The sequence below is a fragment of the Pelodiscus sinensis genome, chromosome 11, assembly GCF_049634645.1.
Source record: "Pelodiscus sinensis isolate JC-2024 chromosome 11, ASM4963464v1, whole genome shotgun sequence".
NCBI classification, from domain to species: Eukaryota; Metazoa; Chordata; order Testudines; family Trionychidae; genus Pelodiscus; species Pelodiscus sinensis.
Genome location: NC_134721.1, coordinates 32639795 through 32663213, shown reverse-complemented (window position 1 = coordinate 32663213; position 23419 = coordinate 32639795). Strand labels below are relative to the sequence as shown.

The 23419-nt window shown below is 54.9% G+C and overlaps 3 protein-coding genes across 6 annotated transcripts; 2 read left to right on the top strand and 1 right to left on the bottom strand.

Annotated features, from left to right (window-relative positions):
- Window positions 1–1365: 1365 nt before the first annotated feature.
- On the top strand, window positions 1366–6777 carry AP5B1 (adaptor related protein complex 5 subunit beta 1). 2 transcript variants are annotated; one of them, XM_075939008.1, is made up of 3 exons: window positions 1366–1472; window positions 2239–2413; window positions 3490–6777. In XM_075939008.1, exons 2-3 carry the CDS (start codon window positions 2261–2263, stop codon window positions 6085–6087), a joined length of 2751 nt encoding a protein of 916 aa, XP_075795123.1. In that variant the 5' UTR covers window positions 1366–1472; window positions 2239–2260; the 3' UTR covers window positions 6088–6777. The 2 variants fall into 2 exon arrangements, with proteins under 2 accessions (XP_075795123.1, XP_075795124.1); XM_075939009.1 differs by lacking the exon at window positions 1366–1472 and adding an exon at window positions 1738–1984.
- Window positions 6778–7324: 547 nt separating this feature from the next.
- On the top strand, window positions 7325–9348 carry RNASEH2C (ribonuclease H2 subunit C). Its single transcript, XM_006129685.3, has 4 exons — window positions 7325–7520; window positions 7766–7875; window positions 8148–8267; window positions 9199–9348. Exons 1-4 carry the CDS (start codon window positions 7367–7369, stop codon window positions 9229–9231), a joined length of 417 nt encoding a protein of 138 aa, XP_006129747.1. The 5' UTR covers window positions 7325–7366; the 3' UTR covers window positions 9232–9348.
- A 1384-nt stretch (window positions 9349–10732) lies between these two features.
- Window positions 10733–23403, bottom strand: KAT5 (lysine acetyltransferase 5). Of its 3 annotated transcripts, none has more exons than XM_025188019.2 (14): window positions 23247–23403; window positions 23100–23166; window positions 19111–19179; window positions 17866–18002; window positions 17053–17391; window positions 16361–16441; window positions 15632–15706; window positions 14836–15084; window positions 14224–14313; window positions 13090–13230; window positions 12346–12439; window positions 12109–12268; window positions 11722–11803; window positions 10733–11297 (listed from the first exon to the last, which is right to left on the bottom strand). In XM_025188019.2, the coding sequence occupies exons 1-14, from the start codon at window positions 23256–23258 to the stop codon at window positions 11163–11165; spliced, it is 1731 nt and encodes a 576-aa protein (XP_025043804.2). In that variant the 5' UTR covers window positions 23259–23403; the 3' UTR covers window positions 10733–11162. The 3 variants fall into 3 exon arrangements, with proteins under 3 accessions (XP_025043804.2, XP_075795126.1, XP_075795125.1); XM_075939011.1 differs by having other exon boundaries at window positions 17212–17391; window positions 23247–23402; XM_075939010.1 differs by having other exon boundaries at window positions 23250–23332.
- Between the last annotated feature and the right edge of the window lie 16 nt (window positions 23404–23419).

Here is a 23419-nt window from a genome sequence, read left to right as displayed (position 1 = left end):
CTTGACTCCATCCCACTTCCCTCGGAGCCTGGTTGCTGCTCCTGATGCTGGGATCCTCCCTTCTCGCCCCCGCGCCTGGCTAGGGGAGCAGGAATCTCCATGTGGGGGCCTCTCCCTGTGCCCCAGGCAGGCCCTGTTGCTGCTGCAATACAGTTAGTTTCACCACACGCCCACACACCAACCTATTCCAGGCTCCATGTGCAAGTAACTCCCTCTCCTCATCCAATGCTGGGGTATCTGGGCTTGACCAAGGTTCCTTGATCAATGCCAGTGCCTGAGCCCCAGGCCTAGAGGGTACCTCCAACCCAGCACTGCCATGGCTGTTGGCTGAGGGGGAGGCAGAGGGCAGGAGTTGTATCGGGGCAAGTGGGTGAAACAGTGAGGGGGATGGAGGAGTAGGAAGAGCAGGGGATACACAGGTTGCCTTGTCCTCCTTTCTCCCCTCTGTCCAACCCATGTGATGCACTAGGCTCAGTGGGCACAAACTACCTTTGTGTGTCTTCTTCTCTGGCCCCATAGAACTATGTATAGGGTGCGGGACCCCAGGAAGAGCAGGGGACTGCAGGCCAGGATTCTGGATCCTTGGCAGAGCTGGGGGAATCCAGGGCTAAGGTAACAAGAGATTGAGGGGTATCAGCAGAGATTAGGGGGTCAGACTGGGATAGCAGAGTAGGAGGCACTTCTCAGCCCCTAGGTACCTGCTACCTGTTAGCCAAGATCTCTGCTGCAGCTCAGATGGGGGTGGTTTCATGAGACTGTTACTCAGAGGTTACACAACGAAACTGAAGCAAGTCCGCACCTGCTTCTGCCCCCTCATCCCAGACCCTTGGGGCAACAGAGCCAGGGCTCAGCCAGCACCTCCTCCGTTAGGTGCTCTGGGGACACAGCCCTGCCACTCCTCCCTGCTCTATCCCATAGGCCAGCCCTGCCTGTCACCCTCAATCCCAATTTCCTGTTATTCCAGCTCTGGACTTCCCACAGCTCTGCCAGTGCCCCTCAGCTTGGATTTGCAGCCCTCATATCTCTCCACTCAGCGCCCCATAACTGAGGAGGACCCTGTGCTGTGGGTGTGATGTGGGTGACAGTCCTGAGGGTCAGGGATCCTTGGCTGGATGGGCCCATTGTTCGGGGGCGGGGGGAGCGGAGCAGGCAGTGACAGAGGGGAAGCTCCGACTGGGGGATGGGTAATGTTGGGAAGCGATGGGAATAGCCCGGAGGAGTGATGCGGGGAGGGGCATGTCCGGGGGGAGGGGCCGGGCGTGACGCGGGGAGGATTCCCGGGGGGAGGGGCCAGGCAATGACGCGCGAGGGGTAGACCCGGGGGGAGGAGCCGGGCGCTGACGCGGGGAGAGGGATACCCGGGGGAGGAGCCGGGTAGTGACGCGGGGACACCGCCTAGCGGGTCTGGCCCCATCTAGCGGCCGGCGGGGAAGCAGGAAGGGCGGGGGCCGAGGCGATTGCTGCGCCGGGCGGTGAGCAGGCCGGGCTGGGACGGAGGGGTGCCCCGCGGTCCCCCTCTTCTCTGGGGCGGAATTCCCTGGGCCCCCTCGACCCGGGACACCCCTCCCTCCACCCCAGCGCCCCGGCACCCACAGTCCCCGGCTATTGCCCCAACACCCCCCCCCCCGGGGCCCGACCCTGCATCGCCATATTCTCTGCTTCGCACAATCCCCTTGTGGGGCGCCGGGCCCCGGAGCCCCCCACATTGCCCACAATCCCCTGCGTGGGGCGCCGGGCCAATATGGGCCCCTCATTGCCCATAGTCCCCTGCGGCCCGGAGGATCCCAGCAGTTGTCTGTGCTCCAGGGTCCTGATCTTCTGGCCTGCTTGCCTGGCCCCAGCCCCTGCTCGCTCTTACTCAGGCAGGCCAAGGGCTCCACTTGTCTCTGGGTCCAACCCGGGCCCCGTGGGGTTTTCCCATGGTCTTGGGTTGCTATTTGGCGCCATTTTCTTGATGCCTCAGTTTCCCCAGCATTACAACTGGGTTAGTTGCAGCTTCCCCTCCTCCCCCGAGAGCATCCTGATTCTTAGTTCAGTAACTCCCATTACATACATACATATCCCTTGCCTGACACCGAGATGTGACCACGACTGGGATGGGGCTGGCATGGGCACTGCTTATACAAAGATAATTGTTCAGTGCTGCCATCTCTGAGGCAAGGAGTGTGTGAAACGAGGAGCTTGTGGCTTTGGTGTAGGACGCTCTTTTGTTCTAATTGGCTGCTCTCTCCCACCCAGGTGGTCCCTCCCAGGGGTTGCCATGAGTGTGCGGAGTGGGGAGAGCTGGGCCCAGCTTATAACCTCCTTCCGAGCAGGCCCCACAGCTTTCCTTCTGGCCCGTGGGAGTGATGATACCTTCCTGGCTGAACTGCTGCAAGACATGAGCAGCGAGAGGCTCAGTGAGCAGACCAAGGTATGTGGGGCTGGGCAGGATGTTTTGTTCTTGGCTTGAGAAGAGGTGTAGTGGACTAAAGAAAGTTTGGACAGGGACTGCTGGGTTCTGTCTTCTGCTTTGAATGGGAAATGGAGTGGGGTTTAGTGGTTAAAGCTGAGGGGGAATGAAAGCCAGGTTTCTTTGGCTTTGGAAGGTGAGTGGGGTTTAGTAATTAAAGCAGTGGGGCTGGGAGTCAGGACACTTAACTTCTATCCTTGGCTGAGGTGTGAGAGTCAAGACTCCTGGATTTTGTTAGTGCCGGGGTGGGCGATAATTTTTGATGGGGGGCCACTCCAAGAATGTTGTAAATTGTCAAGAGTCGCACTTTTCTGTGATATTATTGGAGAGGGTTTGTGGTCTGGGACAGAAGTTGGGTAAATGAGGGAGTTCTGGATAGGAGATTGGGGTACAGGCCATGCAGAGTCTGGATGGGAGTTGGGACCAAGGGCAGAGGTGCAGGAGGGGGTGCAGAGGGTATGCGTTGTGACCTGGGAAAGAGAGTTGGGGTGTGGGAGGGAGTGCAAGGTGCATGCTCTGGCTTGGACGTTCTTACCATAGGTAGCTCCTGGCCAGCAGCTCAGCAGGACCTTTGGGCAGGCTCCCTGCTTGCTTGTGCCCCTTCACACCGCTCAAATCGCCCAGCAGCTGGGGCCAGTGTGTGCGTCTCTGCGCAGCATGCCCCTTGGGGGGGGGGGTCTCCACATGCTGCACATGCCCTCAAGCACGGTCCAAGCAGCTCCCATTGGTCAGAGCTACAAGGATTGTGCTGGGGCAGGGGCGGGGCACAGAGACCCTCCTTCCCTAAGAGTGACACACACTGGCCCCAGCAACCGGGCAATTTGAATAGCATGTGGGACTGCAGCAGTCAGGAGCCTGCCCGAGGGTCCTATTGGGCCACAGGACATTTGCAGCCCGGAGTATCATGGTGGGCCAGATCTGAATGTTTGGCAAGGCTTCGTGTTAATGGCTCTCCCTTTCTATCTTCTGGTTCTGCCTCTGTGCATGGCACCCTGATTGCACTCCTTCCTCTCTCTTGCTCTTGCTCTCTTTTGAAGGTCTCCATGCTGACCCTTCTGCTGGAGTTTCCCACGCTGCTGTGTCCAGACCCCGAGGTGGGTGAGCGGGTGGCCAGCTCTCTCCTGGCTAATTTTGCCCAACTGCCCCACTCACCCAAGCTGTCCTGGCTGCGGCACCACCTGCTGCTGGTGTTGGGGACTGTGCTGATCACCACTGACGCCTTTGGGGAGGGCTCCCAGGCCTCCCGTGACTACCTCTCTTTGCTGCTGCATCTGGCCTCGGACCTCAACGACCAGCGGCAGGGGCCGGGTGACCGTGGGGTGCGGGCAGCTGCCTGCGAGAGCCTGAGGGAGTTGGAGTGCTGCTACCCTGGCCTGTTCTCCCGGCGATTGGACTCACTGCACTCCATGCAGCAGCAGGAGCTCACACCAGTCCACCAGGGCTATACGCTGTTGTACAGCCTGGCCCTGCGCAATGCTGTGCTGCTGCTGGCCTGCCAGGGTGAGGGGACCCTGAGTGACTTGCTGGCTGGCAATGAGGGGCTGGCCTGGGAGGCAGTGGGGAATGCTGGGACAGTCTCTCCGGCCTCCATTGATCGCCTGCTGCTGCTTCCAACCCCCACTGAAACCAAGGAGCTGAAGTCGGTGCTGTCCCAGCTGCTGGATGGCTCCTATCTGCTGACACCACCTGCCCAGAGCCAGCTTCTGTGGCACCTGGCCCAGGTGTTGTGTGTAATCCGCACCCAGTCACCTGCCATCTTCAAGGCGCAGCTGGTGCGGCTGTTTGGCACGGCCCACGTGGCACTGCTGCACGCCAGCCTGCAGCTCAAAGGGCTTTTCACCGACAGCCTCTTCACAGCCGAGGATGAGGCCTTCCTGCTGCGCCGCCTGGTGGGCATGGCCCAGCACCCTGCACTGCCCTCACCCCTCAAACTCTTCTATGTCGACTGCCTGCTGCACTTCCCCGAGAACCGCCCACTGGGCTCTGGCTCTGAGGAGGGGCTGCCTGTCCTGCTCACCCCTCGCCTGGCCTCTTCCCTCTTCCCCTCCCTCTTCAATGACCCAGGCACCATGCTGGCTCGTCTCAACCTGCTGAGCCTGGTGTGCCTGGAAAACCAGGGCCCTGAGGCTGAGCGGGGTGTTGGGTATATCTTTGAACATGTCCTGGCACTGGCAGACACTGTTGCAGGCAAGGGTGGCCACGAGGCCACTGGACTCTTCTTCCGAGCCACCTACCTCTTTGCCCGCTACTTTGGCTCAAGGCCACAGCTCATGGCAGAGCTGACGGACACCCTTGTGGGGTTGTATCGTCAGCACTGCTCCCTGGCCCCCAACCTCATCAACCTGCTGAATGAGACCCAAGTGGTGCTGGATGACCCAGCCTGGCCCACATCCTTGAGCAAGGCCCTGCTGGAGTTGATTGTGGGCATGCCGCTGTTGCCACCTTGGGAGCAAGAGCTAGGCTGGCACCTCAAGCTGTTGGCCCGCGTGGCAAAGGAGAGCGGGGTCCCACAGGGCAGCACGCTGGAGTTCCTACAGCGCCTGGTGCGGTTGGCAGGTGCTGGACGACTGGGAGATTGGCACATTGGCCAAGCTTTGCTGAGCGTTTGCCGCAACCTGCTGCATCACCAGCCCCCACCTGACAGCAGCCAGCTGGCTGAGCTGCTCCAAGTCGTCTCACTGAGCTACCCTGATGTGGATGTGCAGGATCGAGCCCGCTTCTACTACACGCTCCTGTTGTGCCTGTCCGGGGACAAGCTGGGGGCAGTGTTGGCCCCTGGTGGGCGCCTCAAAGCCCGAACTCTCTCCTCGTCCATCACGGCAGACAGTGAGAACTTTGCTGCTGCACTGACTGTGCACCCAGCCCCACAATGCCTGCTACAACTGCAGCGTGAGGCCCCAGCTAAGCCCATCTCGGTGCCAATGCCAGCCTCCCAGCCATGCCCTGCTGATGCTCAGGAGGTGGAGGAGTGCTGCCGATGGCTCCTGGAGCTGCGTTCTCCAGCCCAGATCAGCCTGTCGTACCGTCTGCTCCACACAGGGTCCCCGCCCGAGCGACTCTTCTGCCTCCTGCTGCGTTTTGAGCGCTCTGACAACTTCTATGAGCCAGTGCCTGACATGTGCGTGCCCTGCCTCTCCACCTCCTGCCCATCACCCGTCCTCACGCTCCATCTGCAGCCCCGCTGCCCCTACCCCACCAAGCTGGCAGTGAGCGCCTTGTACACCACACAAGCAGGCCTTACCTACTGCAGCCAGTTAGAACTACTGCAGGTGGCCTTTCCAGACATCTTCCTGCCTCTGGCACTGCCTGCAGCTTGGGACCCCGAGAGCCGCTGCCACCTCTTTGATGCCCTCTGGTCTTCCCTGTGCCCAGATGGGCAGGGTGACTGCGCTGAGAGCCTCTTTTGCTGGCCCTCCACCCAACAGCCCTTGGGGGCCCTGGTGCAGGCTCATTTTGCCAGCTATCTAGTGGCAGAGGAGCCAGGCACCTACAAGATTGCCATAGCCCTGCCACCTCACTATCACATGTTGCTGCAGGCCCAGGAGACCCAGGGGACAGCACGCATCACTTTCCGCACAGACTACTGGAAAGTGCTCCCCCACTTAAGTGCCTACCTGCAGGAGGTGGTGGGGTGACAGAGCCTCAAATAGGGATGGAGGGGTATCTGTGAGTGAGGCATCTCCTGGGAAGGGGGTTCTGTGAGTAGGAGTAAAGGGGACATATCTCCAGCCATTTGGGGGGATTTGAGAGTCAGCAGTGGGGACACATCTTCAGTCCCCTGAGAAGGCAAGCTGTGACTAGGACTGTAGCCTGACTTTCCTAAGTTCTGTACAAATATCTTTTACCAGTAAAACTTGTAGTGAAATGAACAAACTAGTGCATATGGGGAAACGTGCACTGGGGTGAGGGTAGGGGTGGTAAATTAGGTGCGATGGAGGGAGAAGCAATGGAGTGGCTCTGGAGAAGTGAGAGAGTGAAAGGACAATTGGGGGTGCATTTGCACCCTCACATGTGGTGGACACCATGCCTGCCGTGTGGGCTCAGTGCTGAAGGACGGGTTTGGTTTCTGAAGCCTCGTTGGTGCTTGTCTACTTTGCTGGTACAGGGGCTGGTGAGCAAGGGCTGGTGCTAGGTGTCTTGTCACCGAGCTGGAAAAGGTTTTCAGTGCCCCCTGCCAGGACTGTGGTCCTTCCAAATGAGGTAAGGTAGCCGTGTCCCTGAACCTGCAACGTTGGTGCCCACGTTGGCCACCTTGCTTGCCTGCCTGTGGAAGCCTGGTTCTGCAGAGTTGTGCAGGGAAGGGGACCCTGCTTGGAACCCAACAACCGAGAAGGCAATGAGTCAAATCCAGGACAACTGCTGAGCAGGGTCTGAATGTGAGTCCCCCCCGCCACGCCACGCCACGCCACAGGCGATAACAGCGGCCATCTGGCAGCTTCCCCGGCAGACTCCCTCCAGCTGGCAACCCAGCGTCCATCCCTGCCCCCGAGCCAGCCAGGCCCCTCTCCCGGGAGCAGGGGGGAGAGAAGCTGCTTCTCCATCGTCCAGCATGGACATGCCACAGGGGTTTCACTCTGGCCGGAAACTATCGCGTCCATCCTGCACTGGGACTGGGCCCGCCACGCCCCTCATGCGCCGGAGGCTTTCCTGGGTCCTACACGAGCGTGAGGACTACAACCCCCAGCATGCCCCGGAATCGGAGTGGGTTGTCACGGGGTGCGAAGTGTTCCCGCGCGGTGAGCGGCAGGAGTGGGCACGCCCAGCGCGCACGCGTGGAGCATATCGGCCCCGCAGGCACCTCCCCCTTCATTAGTGTTCCCTCTCCGAGAGGGTCCTGCCCACGTGGGGATACGGGTTCCTGACAAGGCACCCCCCGGCCCCTCCCCCCAGCGCCGCGCCTGCCTCCGGAGCGAGATGTCTGAGAGCAGCGGCCCCATCCGGCTGGACCTGAGCTCCCTCCGGGCGGCGCCCCGGGATGTCCTGCACCTGCTGCCCTGCGCGGTGGAGCACAGCGGCCGCGCCCCGGTGGACAGATACTTCACGCCGGCCATCCGCCAGCGCTCGCAGGGTTGGTGAATCCCGCCGTACTGGCGGCGCTGCAGGGAGCGGGACGATGGCAGGGGTCCGTGCGGGGGACGCCCCCTACAGTCAGTGCAGTGCGAGGAGGCGCTGGCTGCTGCAGCGAGGGGGTGGGGGCGCTGGTGGGGCGGGACCCAGTGCGGCACTAGGGTTGCTGTGCCCATTTCTCAGTAGCTCATCCCCTGGACAAGGGGTTCTGTCTCACAAGCTCAGTGTCGATCTGTCTTCCTGCAGAGAAATCTGTATCCTTCCGGGGCAGGAGCCTCAAGGGGCAGGATGTGCCGGTGCCCCAAGGTTATGTGGGGCTGGTGCTGAAGGAGGATCAAAGGCCCTGCACAGAGGAGGTGAGCCCGATGGAGATGGATTGAGGTGGATAGGGGAGAAGCAGCATGGAGACACTAGCACTGGCCTGGGGGAAGGCTGTGGGGCTGCAATCCAGCAGGCAGGGCACTTTTGGAGAGACATGCCCCTTGTGGGGCTGGGTGGAAGAGGTGTGGTTACTGCTTTGGGGCAAGGCCATCAGATTTGGGAACAGCTAAAGGGGGCATGAGTGAAAGCTGGCTGGGAGACCCCCAGCCCCACTGGCTGTGTCCCTGACTCCCAGCCCTCTGTGCAGGAGCGCACAGTGCGGCTGGAATCAACCTTTTCAGCGCTGACGGTGTGGAACCTGGAACAGCCACCAAGTGCGGATGATGGGCTGTTCCTGGCCCTGAGCTGGCCAGGGATTGCAGAGGCTGTAAGTACTGGTGTGCTGCATACCCCCACCCCATCTCAGAATGGGGGGAGGGGAGCGTTGGTGTGTAGAACCTGATGCTACAGCAGCAGCAGCAACTGCAAGGAGGCCATGATTCCCCTCATCCCACAAAGACACTACACACCTACTATAGGCAAATTGGGGGCAGAGGACTGCTGACACCAGGTGCTCCTAGGACAAGAAGGCTGTGGCTTCATGCCACCCCACCTCCCTGAGTTGTGCTGGGGGGGTGCAGCCTGGCAGAAAGGGGCAGGGCTGGGGGCTTGTCTCCCACAGTCCTGCCCTGCCCAGCCCACCTTGTCTCCACCAGCCCTGCCCACCACCCATTAGGGATGTTCGATATTAATTTAATAATCATGTAACTACATCAAATCTTAGTGGTTACACAATTACTCGATAGTCTCTGAGGGCAGGGCCAGCTGCCAGTGCACTCTGGGCCCCAGTCCTGGGGAGTCCCCCTGCCACCCTGCACAGGGGCAGCAGCAGCTTCTGTCCACGGGGTCCCAAGCTCCCCATGGACAGAGGCTGTGCTGGAATCCCACTGAGCAGCCTCTCTGCTGCAAGCCTCCAGCTGCAGATGACAACTCCTTCAGCTGTCTTGGCCTGCCAGGATGTTCTTGATGGGGGCAAATGGAAGCCCTCATGGGGGAAGGTGACTGCAGTACAAGGCTGGGGCTCAGTACTCCTGCTGTTGGGCAAGTTTTTACCCCATATGTGCCTGTTTCCCCTCCCATCCTGATGTAGACAGAGCTTCCTAAAGCAGTGAGTCTCATTGGGTGCCTCTGCTGTACTTGGCCCAACAAGAGTCCCTGTCTCAGTTTTGGGGAGCTGCTCCTGCACTGCTGTCCCTGGAGGGCTGGAATCCCATGAGTGTGAAGGGCAGCGATTTTTGACGTGTCACCTCTCATTGCAGATCCACGCACCAGTGCTGAAGAAGGAACAGTGAGCAGCAATCTTAAGCCTGCTAGTCACTGGCTAATTCTGGGGTCTGCATTCTTGGGCATTTTGGCCCCACCACCCTGCACAGTAGCGCCATGCTGAGAATACATGGATCTCACAGAGATACCTGTTTGGTCCAAGTTATTCTAGAGTTTGCTGAAGCAACACCTGGAAACTAGGGTGGGACAGCATCACCCCTGGTCACTGGCTGTCTGTCTGCCCTCTGTGCTGGAGACTGGGGAGAGGAGACCTGAGTGCTATGGACCTAATCTTGCAAATACTGATTGCTCAGGTCCTTGGGACAGGCAGCTTCATCATCCTGCAGAGGGGGAAACTGAGGCACAGCCCTGGCCCAAGTCACAGCAGCTGAGTGGAATACAACTAAGGCATTGTTACTCACAGCCCTTCTTTAAAACTACTTGGTCATGAGTCTCCATGGTCTCTTGCTACCCCAAAAGGACTCTAATGCAAGCGTAGCCAGGACTTCTGCATTCTCTTCCCTTTCCTCCCTACTGTGCCTTTGTTTCCCCCTCTGAATGGAACAGAGTTAGCACATTCAAGAGCCCCTAGCAGCACTGACCAGTTAGGGCAGCAGGGTTGTGCTTGCAGCCTCTTCTTCCCCTAATTTAAGGCCTGGATTTGGCTCCCACGGCTCTAAGCCACCACCCCAGCATTGGGGAGCATGTGCTGGCACTCCAGCCCCCCCTTCTTCCCCCACCACAGGGCTGGAGCACACAAAATCTACCAGCCTGGGCCCCTTGAGGCTCTGGGGTGTGAAGAGAATGTGGGAACTGTCTTTCTGCTTCCCAGCAGGGGCCACATCAATTGAGGGTTTGTGGTGGTGGTTTTTTTGGCTTCTCACTTGTGTGCAGCTCTCAACTAATTTTTCTGGGGGTCAGCAGCCCTGATCCAAAAAAGGTTCCCCACTCCTGCCCTAATCCCTTCTCCAGCCTGCCACAGGCTTTGCACCCACGCCTGTGCCCTCACAGAACCATTCTTGCCCAATGTTCAGTACTGCTACTTTGACAGGGGGAACATGCTGTTTGCAAGGCTTGACTCCATAGTGTGGCTGGGGACAGCAGTTGGGCCCATTGCCAGGTCAGTAAGGGTAGGGTAGAGCTAGTCAGGTGCAGGGGCTTGGCCACCATAGCAGGATGGGGATCAGCACCAGAGATTAGTGCACAGCTCTAAGTGTCTTGGCCTGAACAGTCAGACCACCGCTCAGAGCTGCAGCCTCTGGTGCTAGGGGACACCTGCTGTTTCAGGGCACAGGGAGCATAGTAACTTTGAGGCCCTAACCTTGTGTTTGGCCACAGCCCCAGCCTGCACCCTTCCAGGACTGGGACATATTCATTGTGCAGGGAATGCTGCAGCTGGAGTGGCTGCCCCTGAGTCTCTGGAGTAGAGCGCAGTTGTTGCTCAGGGTATTGCACAGCCCTGGGGAGGGTAATGCAGCCAGAACATTCCTTGTCCTCCTCCAGCTGATTAAAAAGGGCCAGGATCAATCATTTTAGGTCCTGGGTCTTTTATAAAAAAACTCAAGAGTGAGTGAGTGACAGAGAAACGCAGAAGCCGGCCAGCTGCCGGGGTCCCAGGGCCACCCAGTCTCAGCCTTTGGGCTCCTTAGTCACAGCCCACATTGCACAGGGTGGCCTGGCACGATGCAAGTCTTAGATACAAATGGGGCCTTCGCTCTGGCGCTGAGACAAGGAGAGCAGCATAGGGGCCTCTGCCCCCTTCAATGGAGTCCAGCCATGGGTGGAGAACGATGCAGCTCCAGCCTGACCCCATGGCTGAGCACATGATCACCCTTGCAGATGCTGTTGTCTGGTCTGTCCCAGCTCTGGGGTAAGCTCCCAGGAGCTGCATGTTAGCTGGATGATTAGGAGGCCCCATGTCAGGGCCACCACGGAGTTGATGGCAGACAAGCCCTGCTTCTCACCACTTCCCCCTTTTGCTCCAGTCTTTGGGGGTGAAGTGCAGACACTTGGAGTCAATGCGCAGGATCCGCTTCAGCATCGCCCTCTCATGCCCATCCACTATGTCTTCTGAGAGTGTCAGGATGTACTGGCCCTTGAAGGGGGACAGCAAGGGACCAAGGTTAATGATGGGGTTCAAGAGAAATGTCTCATCAGGATCCCTTAGAAAACCAGCCAAGGGGCCCAAGTCAACCTAGCTGCTCATCTCCACTGGTGTGTTTCAGTCCCATGTGGCAGCCCCAGCAGCAGCCCCGTCTCTTTTCAGTTTCCTTGCACTGATCTCTGCCAGTGGGGATAGAACCAACCCCATCTACTCCAAGTCATTAGACCTCACTCCCCTACCAGAGCCAGGAAGAGATGTCATGAGTCTTGCCTCCCAACCCCCTTTAGTTCAGCTACCCTAATGCCTTGGTGTCTCTCCAGGCTAGTGGCACGTACAAAGAAGCCACTTGCCCCTCCTGGGTACCTCTAGGAATCTCTCTCTGCCTGCCATCAGTGTTTCCCCCCAGGGTGGGTACCTTGTAGTAATTGATGAGATTCAAATACTGCAGTGTGGAGATCACATCCTCCTTCTTGATGCTGGTGATCTCGCTGATTTCACTGAAAGACAATAGGTGGTGAAAGGGTGGAAGGCAGTGGCCAGGGGTCACCAGCAGGGAGATGGGGGAGGCATGTCAAGAGGGTATGCTATGGGAGCCAACCGTATCTTCCCCATATGCCCTGAGGCTATTTTGTCTGCAGCCAGCCCTGGAATCGCAGTAGAGGGAATGATTTTGAAGCAGCCCTCCAAGAAGTGTTAGCTGACTCCCAATGACAAGTGGCTCTGTGTTCCCTCTCACTGATTGGTGCAGAATCTTGGCTCTAGGGTTGGGCGTGGAGTTTGGGATTGTGGGCAAGGCACTCACTTGATAGTGATCTGTGGGCGCTCTCCGTTCTCAGACTTCAGGTTCATTAGGATCTCCAGGATGGTCTGGGACCAGTAACTGCGGTAGGAGAGAAGCCCCAGGTCTGAGAGTGGCTTTTCTGGTGTCCCTGTTTTCCCTTCCACCTTGGAGAGCTCATAGCCTGCCAGGGGAAATGCGACAGGGTGAGGGTGCTGCAGATCAGGGGAAGGAGACACTGATGAAGTGGTTGCCACTTACTGAATTCGATGAGCAGCTTGCCATAGCCTCGCCTCTGGTATGGAGGCAGGGTTAGGATGCAGGCCACATTGTAGTCCTCTGTGGACTCCTTCTCCTACAGCAAACAGCAAAAGCTTCACACCCCAGTAAGTGGCTAGAGTGCTGTGATGTTGTGTGTCCCAGTGATTCCTGTGCCATCAAGACTGCCCCCTTTCTGCCAGATCCCCATGCCCTCTATCAACTCCCCACCCCCCACCTCTCAGCCCCCATAAACTCCTGCTCATATCCCTTTCCATAAATCCTGGTCTTAGCCACTGATTCCTGCTCTCTCAGCCTGCCACGGATCCAGTGCCACTCAGCCAAAATGGCCCCCTACACAGACTGCAGCCATGACCACATCGGTCTTGGGCCTTCAATGCCCATCAGTGGCCAAAGTCACACGAGTTCCCCTCCTCCATTCCAGTCACAAATACCTGTCCTTAGTCACAGTGGCCCCTGCTCCTTCATGCCAGAGAGCCACAGCACCCTGCAGACAGAGCCGGGTCAATGGGGGAGCAGCTGCAATACCGCACAGTGATTCCCTGACCGAAGGCTAAGTCTCTCAGATGCCCCCTAGCTTCTATGACCCTTTAGGAATCTCCCATGGGGAGCCTGAGGATTCCCATCATACCACTGTTCTGGTTGGCTGGAGAGCCAGGGCCATGAAAGGAGTAGGGAAGAAGGGTCCCATTCAGGAAGCAGGGAGCACAGTACAGCGCCCCTCACCTTGGAGAAATAGCCCACGATGTGGAAGCCCTTGCAGTCATACTCTGTCATGACATAGAAGAGGAAGGGGTCAGTGTCATAGTACAGGGTCTTGTGGTCCAGGAAGCACTTCGCCAGCAGGCAGAGGTTCTGTGAGTAGCTCTGTAGGGACAGCATAAACCAGAAATGTTAACATCCCCACCCTGCTGCTGGGGTGTGTGGGTCAGCTAGCTTCAAGGCTACTGTGAAGAGGGTAGGCCCCGGTTCTAGACACCAGCTCCCCGGCCCAATGGGGAGCCACACTCAGACTATCTCCAGCTCCTTTCATCGGAGTGGCTCAGGCCACCGTACTAAAGCCCCACATGGCCCAGGACATTGTCATAAAGCAAACTAGAAAAATGTGGTCTCAGTCAATGTTCCCCCTAATCTTTTCCATCCATGTGCAGAATAAATTTGCATGTGCAAATGATGTCTCAATCGGTTTCTCTCAATCTTTAGGATACCAGCGATTGGCTTGCTGCCTGTCGCACCTTTGGCAGGAAGATCTTATAGACTGGCACTGGCATAGATGAAATTAGATCTCAGACTGGCACTGGCACAGATGAAATTACTATATGGTGGATGTACAGCTGGTTAAAAGGTTGCACTTAAGGTCAGTGTCCAACTGGGAGGGCAGAGCTAGTGAGATGCCATAGGGACCAGTCCTGGGGCCTGTACTATTTAATACTGTCAATATCTAAAGTCATTAATGGGGTGGAGTCTATGCTTAGAGCATTAAGGGATAGTCGAGGTTTATTGGTCCTGCCTTAGATTATCTCGAGGCCCCTTCCAGCCCTACATTTCTATGACTCTACAGAGGAGGGCATGTAAGAAAGAATTACTTATGGGGAAACTGAGGCATGGAAATGGGAAGAAACTTCTTCAAGGCTACTTAGAGAGGCAGTAGCTAGGCTGGAATGAACCCAGGAGTCCTGACTCTCAGCACCGTTCTGTTTTGGCCAGTAGAACCCCCTCCCACAGCCAGCTTTCCCTGTCACAGACCCAAACTCCCACACCCTGGAATCAGGAAGTCTCCTAAGGGTGAAAAGTGGAACAGAGAGCCCCGCTACAGCCATGCCTGAGTGAGGGGACTTCTGTCCCGGAACTGCCTCTTGCCTTGTTCTTGCGCCCGTCGATCTCAAAGAAGGAGATAGTGCCTTTGCGGTAGATTTCGTTCCCAGGTGGGTGCCGTAGGTCACACTTGGTCTATGGGAGAGAGAATCACATGTGGCCAGTCAGACCCCGCAGCTTGCACATGGGGCACCTCGAATGCAGAATGGAACCAGAGGGACTGAGTTTCAAGGGGAACAGGGAAAGAGCTGCCTGCATCTAGCAGAGCACAGGGGAGCGGCTAACAGGCTAGTGGAACCAAAGCATAATTCCCCTAAAGACAATCTGCCACCTCCTCTCCTTCCAGATGGCAGAACTAGGATTAGAGAATTACACAGTTACAGGGACTCCTCACCCAGCACTGAGATGCAGCATGCTCTGGGGTGGGGTGAGGGGGCTATTTATACAGGCAGCCCTTGCTTGGTGCCAAGTGGGCCCAGGATCAGCACTGACCTGGAAAGAAAAGCAGCCCCTACTGAGTCACCCACCCTGCTCCCTGCAGGCCAGAACCCCTAGTGCCACACTAGGGAACACACTTGGGGCAGAAGCCCTGGGATCACGGAGTGAGGGCTGTGCCTGCTGGGGGCCATGCAGGGGCACGGGGAGGGTGATACGTACTAGGTGCCTCTGCAGGCACTTGAGGCTCTTGACATATTTGAGGCAGAACTCGCAGAGATACAGCACAGGCAGGGTGGTGAGCTCCTGTGGGTAGGGTGAGAAGTACCAGGGCTTCAGGCGGTGCCGGCCCAGCTCGATGCACTCTATGTTCTTCATGCGCGTGATGATGTCGTCATGGCTGCGGTCCGACACCAAGCTGCCAGTCATGCGCGGGGCTGAAGGGATGCCATCTGAGCTGTCCTGGGAGTCCTGTAGAAAGTGCAGGGGCAGGAGCTATTGGACCCTCCACTTTGGACTCTTCCAGACTCTTTGTGCCCTTCCCAAGGGCCTCCAGAACCCAACCACTGGCTGCTAGTGGTGGTGGCGCATATGCGATGGCACAGAAACGAATCCTGGCAGCTCTCCCAGATCCTACAGGTCTTCCAGGTTTGAGAGATGGAGCCTAGGAGAGCCCCCAACCCCACTTCTCCCCACCCAGCATCCCCAACTTTGATAGTGTTGTAGCCCTGGCCTTGGGCAGACCACAACTTCACCTGTCACCCACCCCTCACATCCTGGGCTCAGGACTGCTTCTTGAGTCAGCAGTATCTTCCTCAGAGAAAGGGGAAGAGAATGTCTAGCCCCATAGCTACTCCAGGCTTCATCCTGGAGGGACCTTATTGATCACCCATGGAGCAGATCCCTGCCCGATACCCTGGGAACCTGAGAGTTCCTCCATCTCTGGCTATGCCTGGTGGCTTCCCTGGCAGAGGGCAGTTAACGCTCCATCCTTTCATTCAAGTCAGGCAGATTTTACCTCATCTGTGCCCAGGCAGTTGGATTTCCTCTTCCTGCCAGGCTGGGCAGCCACAGCTCTCCTGGCTGAGCCGTTCTGGAAGAGAAGGTGAATGGGATGTTATATGCAGCCAGGGGGTGGGGGGGAGCCATCTCCTCGCAGCGGAACAGGGAGGGACTCTGTCTCTCATCCTCACCTCACCAGTACCATGGAGCTAGGAAGCAGTAGGTTTTAAGACTGATTTTTGAAGATACAGATGTTTGTATCCATGCAGGGCTCTAGTTTTAAGACAATCCAATACCAAATGGCTGACCACAGCCCTATGTGGAGCCAAGTAGTTGGAAACAGGGACATATCAGAACATCCCTCAGCTGGCCCAGGAAAGAATCATCTCCTTTCTGGATGAACCCTTTCTGCTCCAGAGTCCCTTGCTGGAACTGCAAGCAGTGGCACTGAGAGTTAATGCCCCTTGGAGATGCCCAGAACAGCTCTCCTCTCTTGGAGGTATTGACTCATTCTCTGCAGACTCAGACATTGCTGCATTGGTTGCATTTGGGTTACGTTTTGTCCCCAAGCATGAGGGAGAGAAGCTGTGATTTTGCGCAGATCACATGACTCCAGGAACTCGGGCCCAAGTCTCAGGGTAATAGTGCCTGGGTCTACACCTAGCCCTGGGCAGGAAGGAGAAATAAGCTCTCCCCTGGGATGGAAATACCCCTTCCCAAAGCATAGCCCATCCCCTGCTATTACCTGGGGGAACACAGAGGCTTGAGTGGTCTCTGTCGAAGCAGGGACGGGGGTTGCAGGGGAAACCACCTCCACCTTCCGTTTCTGAAACAAACCCAAAAACTGGTTCATCCACATGGGACATTGCAAAACTTCCCTGCCCTCCCCCCGCACAGATTCCCCAGCAGGGGCAGCGGATCATCTACAGATGAACATGCAACACAAAGTCTTGTAATCTCAAAAGAACTTTCTAAGCCATTTGTATGGGAATCCCTCATCCAGCACTGCCCTGCTAGTGTCTTTGGGATGGGGCGCAGCACTGTTTATACAGAGATCCCTCGCCCGGTGCCGAGAGAGGTCCCTCTCAGGTGAGGCACGAGGGCTGTTGAACTGCCTGGCAATGGAGAGCAGAGGGTAAGAATCTCTTTTCCAGCTAAAACTGCAAGAAGTTCTAGGGAGGCAGGACGTAGCTGTCCAAGCTCTGATTTGGCCAGCACTCCACCATTCATACCAAAACGCGGGGGGAAGGGCCAAGAGATCTTTAATGATCAAGAAGGGTCACAACCTTCGGTATCGGCATCATTTAACTGAGGTCTCATACTGAGTGTGAGGGAAGAGTGCCCCCTATTGAGCCCCTGCTCCAGGCTGTACAGTACTCTCTAAAATCATGATATGACAGGACAGCAAGCTCTGTATATGGGAAGAATGTCACTTACTGAATCCCCAGCACCATGCCTTGGGGGCTTCCCATGCAAGTCCAGACCTAGCCCGACCCCGGCCAGCTTGTGCGACCTGGCGCGATCCCAGCTTGTGGCCACGCCCAGACCATGCTGAGGATACGAGATGGGGGAGGTATCCCCGGCGCCGGTGCGTACCGTTGTCCGATGGTTCGGCTGGACGCAGGAGCTGGAGGAGAGGGGTTGGTCAGGCTCCCCGGGAACAGCCTCCCTCTCCTTAGGCAGGTTAAAGCGGAGCGTTATCTGCACTGGGATGGGCAGGGTTTTACCGCTGGCTGGAGCTGAGGCAGGTTGTAGAGATAGATCCAAGGTCTTCCTCTGAGTAGGGATGAAGATGGGGGGCAGGGGTTACCAACACACCCGGCTGGGGAGAAGATGCATTGCTGGTCAGATATGGGGGGGCATGGCACCACTGTCCCAGCTTGTCACAGGCCAGACAGTGAGAAGAGTACATGGGCCCAGATAGATGTGATGAGTTGGTGCTAGGGCCAATGCTAGGCCCTGCTCTTAGGATAAGGTATACTCTAGCATTCCTGCCCTGGAAATCTGTATGCCTACAACCCCTGGGTCGAGATCAGGTAGAGGGAGCCAGCCTGGGCAATCGGAAAGAACACTGTTCTGGACAAACATCCAGATCTCCCCATTCTTTATCCCCTGCAATCTCGAGACCTTCCAACAATCCCTAGTGTCCTCCTCCTGATCCTCAGACTGGCACTCTCATCCTGTCCCACCCCCCATAACATCCCCGAAAGCAGCGCTAGCATCCTCCATGGCCTGCGCCCAGCCCCTTACCACTTCCCGCTCTGGAGAGCTGGGCCGGGAGCCAGGAAGCCCATTCTTGGTGGGAGTCTTGGCTTCCTTCTTGGGGAACTGGATCTTCTTCAAGTCCAGCCGGTCATGGGTAACCCATTCATCCAGACGCTTGTTAACTGCGGACAAGAGGAGACTGGGTTAGCAGCTCTCTCTGTCAGGGTCATGGGAGAGGAGGAAAGTACCACCTGCGGACAGCCAGTCAAGGCAGAAAAGTGGTGCTAAGACTGCCCAAGGCTGGAGAAGGATGGATAAGCTGCAGAGGGGAAGGCAATACCTCACACTGGTAAACAGCAGAACCCTCTGGCCATTTGGACAGTTGAACCCAAAACATTTAGCTCCATCAGTCTCAGCTCCTGAAGGAGGAGTCCTGGCTTCCTCCATACAGTGAGAGAGGAAGGGTCTTCAGAAGGGAAAGTAACAAGCCCAAGAACTCAGGATATTTGTAACTAGGGATGTAAAATTCCATTTAACTGGCTACACATATTGTTTAACTGGTTAACGGATTAAATGGGGATGAGCAGCATGGGGTGGGGCGGGGCGGGGCTGCAGTCCAGCTGAAGCACCCCCCCCTCCCACCCACTGTTGGGCTGGAACCCAGAAAATTAGGCAATGGGGCTGGAGCTGCAGGGGATATTCCAGCATCCTGATCGGAGCAGCCCCTGGCTAGGCGCTCCAGCCCACTGCGGAGCTGAAGCAGCACCCTGCCCATGACAGGCAGGGAGCTGCTCTAGCCTCACCAGTTAACCCTTCACATCTGTATTCATAACTATGGCCATATACATAATACCCCCAAGTGTGAAAGTGTGTGTGTGTGTGCGCACGTGCAGGAGAAGGCCCCCAAACAGGCTAGAGAACACAGTGCCTCCCTGTCTAGATGGTGAGCTCTGATTCTGAAGAAAAAGCCCCCCTCTCCTGAGTCTCTGACCCCATTTGCCACTGCACTCTCATGGGAAACCTCAAAAGATCCAGAGCTCCTTGAGCTGGGCAGAGCCAGCACCCCCTAGAGGGGAAAGGCCCCATGCTCCATTCCCTGCCCCATGAGCCAGCCAGTCCCCACGGTATAAGGCCAGACCGGAGACTACGTCCACTAGAAAGAAAAGACTCCGCATCCTATTCTCCAGAACTCAGATGACCTCCCTATTTTGGTTCAGAACATGAACAAGCCTGTGTCAGTGGGAGTGAGACTAGGAAATTAGTCACCCAAGGGCCAGTCAGTTTACTCACAGTCAATGTAATGTACGTAGAAAAGCTTCCTGCCGCTGATGTCCTTAACACTGAGGATTTCAGCCAGAGCTGCAGGAGGGAAAGAAATAGCATTTCAGAGGAAATTTCCACTCACAGCAGAGATGCAAGGAAACCTCCCTTGTGATGCTTAAACTCCACAAAGATCCAGAGTTAGCAACAGAACGAACAGGGTCACTGCAGGACACCAGGAATGGGCAGGGGGAACAGTTACAACTAGGGATGTAACAGTGTAACTGTTTAAATTGTTAACTGATAAGCATGAACTTATTGGTTACTGTAATGGTTACATGCCAACTCCCAGCCCTGTTCCTGGGGAGTTGACTGCTACCCCATGCTGCTGGTTCTGTATCAGAGCTCACAGCATGGGGCAGCAGCCAGCTCCAGAAGTGGGGCTGGAAGTGGAAGTCCTCTTAAAAGCCAGTTTTCAGTGCACACCAGTTTCCAGGGAACCATCTGCTGCTCCACACTGTGTGCTCTGCATACTACAGAGTATGCAGTACAACCAGCTCCCCAGGAATGAGGCTGGGAGTCAGCTCCTGGCATACAGTGGCTGCCATCTCCACTCCCGGGGAGCTGGCTGTGCTGCAGATACTGTGGAGTCTGCAGCAAGTAACCACTAAGATTTTTTGTTAGTGATTACGCAGTTATCTTATTAACCACTTTTTAACGTTGCTTTTTTAACATGCTATGATGGGAGTGTCATGCTCAAATCTCTTCCGCCCGCCACATCTCTGCTTCTCCCACAGCATTTCCAAAGCTGAGAACAGAACACAGGTGGGCTAGCCCCTAGTGTTCTACTCCCATTCCACATCCAGGATTGGAAGCTAGTAGTCCTGACTCTCAGCCTTCAGTTCTAGTCACTAGACCCAACTGCCTCCCTATAAACACCACCCACATTAAGTGGTGAAGGCAGCATATATTTTAGACAGAAACTACAATTTTTTAAAATTGCCATATTTGGAAAAGACCTCAGTTTGTAACAGTTTTCCAGGAAACATCCTGGTTCTGATTCTGTGTTCTACAACATGCTAGAGGGACGCCATGGAATGTCCTGGGCATTTGCAGGATTGGAGCAATCTCCCAATATTTATATTCCTTTTAAAACACTTTTAGAAGGATTTTTCTTCCTAACCTCACGTTGATGCCTATAACGGGTTTTTTTTCCAGCAACGAAAAATTGTACTGTGGAAAGTTAAAAGTGAAACGGCACTGAACTATCAAATGCACACAATGAGCAATCTGGTGAGAAAAGAAAAATATGTACATTAGTTTGATTCATTTCTTTCAGTTCTAGTCATCTGGAGCATTACTTTTAACTATTGGAAGTCCAAAAGAACAAGGTCACACAGCTAAGAGTGCAGGTCAACTGTTTAAGATGTTTACTGTACTGTGGAAAGCAGCAACTCTGAAAATGACATGAGGTCATGGTAGATAAACAGTTGAATATGACCTTCCAATGTGACACTGTAGCTAAAAGGGTGAATGCACATTAGATGGATAAACAGGGGTATTTCAGGCAGAAGCTAGGATGGGCTATGTACAAAAGTAACAGCATTACTGGATATTGTGTCCTGTTTGGATGGCCACACTTCTAAAAACAAGCTGACAAGATGGAAAGAGATATAAGAATGATTCAAGTGTTTGGAAGACTCGCCTGACAACGTGTGCTCTGTGTGACAGGAGGAGGTTAAAAGATGGCTGGACGACGCTACATGGGAAAAAGATTCTTGACAACAGAGGGGTTGTTAATGCAGCAGATAAAGCTAGAAGTTGATCCAACTGCTGGATATTCAGGCTAGAAATGACTTGGAAATGCATCTTTAAATCAAGATTAGACATCTCTTTCTAAAAGCTTCACTCTAGCTCAACTCCCAGATCTGTGCTCAATGCAGGAATGTCGGAGATGGAGTCTCAGGCTTAGGTAATGCTGGTGATCAGACTGGATGGTCAATCCTTTTTGGCCTTGGTCTCTATAAACTCTGCATTCTGGTTTGATCTCCCAGGTGAACAAGAATTTAGCAGAATTAGATGGGGGGGGGGGGTCCACGATTCAGAGACGGCACCAGGGTGGGGATGGGGGAAGAGGAACTCTCCTAGAAAAATAAGTTATTGGGATTGTCTGGTTTACAGAGCAGATGAAGAAATGACACATGATAAAAGTATATAGAAAAATGACAGGGATAGAGAATGGGGATGGGCACATCATTTCCATGTCTTGTAGCATAACTGCAATGAAAATTTCAAGAACACTTCAAAACCAATCAAACAACATTCTTTTTCATGTAATACACCACCAGCCTCTGGAACTCACTGGCACTTGACACAGTTAAGTGCAGGATCTCAAAGGAGACTGGAAGCTCATAAGGAGGAGACCATCGAGGGTCAACCCGAAAAAAAGAACAGGAGTTTTGGAAACCTCCCATTTCAAAAGTTAAGCTATCTTCTAAGTATTGGGGGAACCCACCTCCTATCAGGTTATTCCAAAACAATGTAAAAGTTTTTACACGTTCCACTGAAACACTCAGCTGCATGTAACCCAGGTCTGATCTAGTGTGGCAATTAATTCCTATGGCTGTGGTATTGTTTAAGTGGGAACACTTTGAAGAGTATAAATTAAGAATACCCTCTACCAAATCTAGCAGGTGAAATCTCTGCAGAACTTGGGAGGGTGACAATATAGACATATGAGAGATTATTATTTCAATAAAGTGCGTATAGAAAAATACATGATGTTTGCACTAGAATGAGGCATTTTTCATACTAGAGATTTTTTCTCCAACTCTGGCAGTGTTTCAGTAGAACCAACATTTTCTGGGTCAGGAGGTCTCTCCTCTGTGCCTAGCACTGCAGAGTGAGAAAAAATCCTTGCTCACAAGAGCTCACTCCCCAAGTATATTTGAGAGATATACTGGGAGAGAAAAATGCACAAAAATGTACCTTTATATTTGTAGGTACCAAGGGCCACACTCGCAGATCAGCACATCCCTGCAACATGTGTCCACACCAAGGCCAAACTTGATCCTCAATACAGTTATATAGATACCGGAGATCATTCTGATTCTGGGGCAGTGCCCTGGGTATTATCCAGAACAGTGTTTCTCAATCGGTGGTACAAGTATCCTCAGAGGTACTCAAGAGAAGTTTGGGGGTAGATCAACAACTGAAATTTGGAGAAAACTGATTTTTTAAAAAAGTTTTACAGCACTTTATTATTTTTGTATTTTTTACACCCAAAAATTTCATCGCCAGCTAAGCTACGATTAAATTATTTAAACAAATGTGTTGCAATGGTAGAAAACATTGCATGTCTGAAAACTGTAGGTACTCAAGGTACTTATGGTTTTTTTTTTTTTTTTTTAAAGGGGCTACCTTATACAAAAAAAGGTTGAGAAACACTGATCCAGAGTCTCTCCCACCCAAAGTGTGACAGCTCTCGCCTTCAAATGCTGCCCTGGGATCCTTGACCATGACCTGAAATGGAAGGGATTATCCCACAGCTTTGGGGCACTCCCTTTAACCAGGAGATGAGTTGGCAGTTCCAAAATGACAGGCTAACATTTCCCTCCCTAGGGAACCTAAGATGCATCCCAAAAGCATGGCAAGCACTAGAGATGACCAATCATTCCTACAATCTGGGTTCAAAGCCTCTAAAAGGAAAGAGATGCCCAGCTCCACGTGCTTACTGCCCCCCTCACATTCCCTGTTTCCCCCTTTCATAAATGATGCAGCCTTATCCCTTTTTCCAACTGAGGTCCCCCATTGGCCGATTCTTCTATCCTCTGCATTGGGCCCATTTCCTCCTATACACTGGTCTCTTCATTAGCCTTCTGAGACTCCCGCCCGTCCTCCCTTTCCACACGGCCCCGTGTCCCTACGTCTCCCAAGATATCCCCCGTGCCTCTCATATACCCTCTAGCCCCTCCTCTTTAAATCCCACCCCCATCATTTAGCCCCACCCCCTCACTTACGCCATTCATCTTCGTTATCCTGGTTGCGACGCAGCACGGGCAGCCGGCAGCCCTCGGTCACCTCTCCCTGCGGGCGGGATGCAGAACAGTTAAACAGGAACCCACAGGAATCCCCCCGCCGGACCCCACCCTACACATCCCACTCACCACCTCCGCCATCTTGAATGCTCGCCGGCGAGCGGGGTCTTCTCTTCCGTTCCCCGTGCCGGGACGTTTCCGGGAACGCGTGGGGGCCCTTCCGGTCTGTTATAGCTACTTCCGGTCCACTCAGTATATGTTGCTAGCGTTCGGCCCTGCTCAGAATTACTTCCGGCAGCATG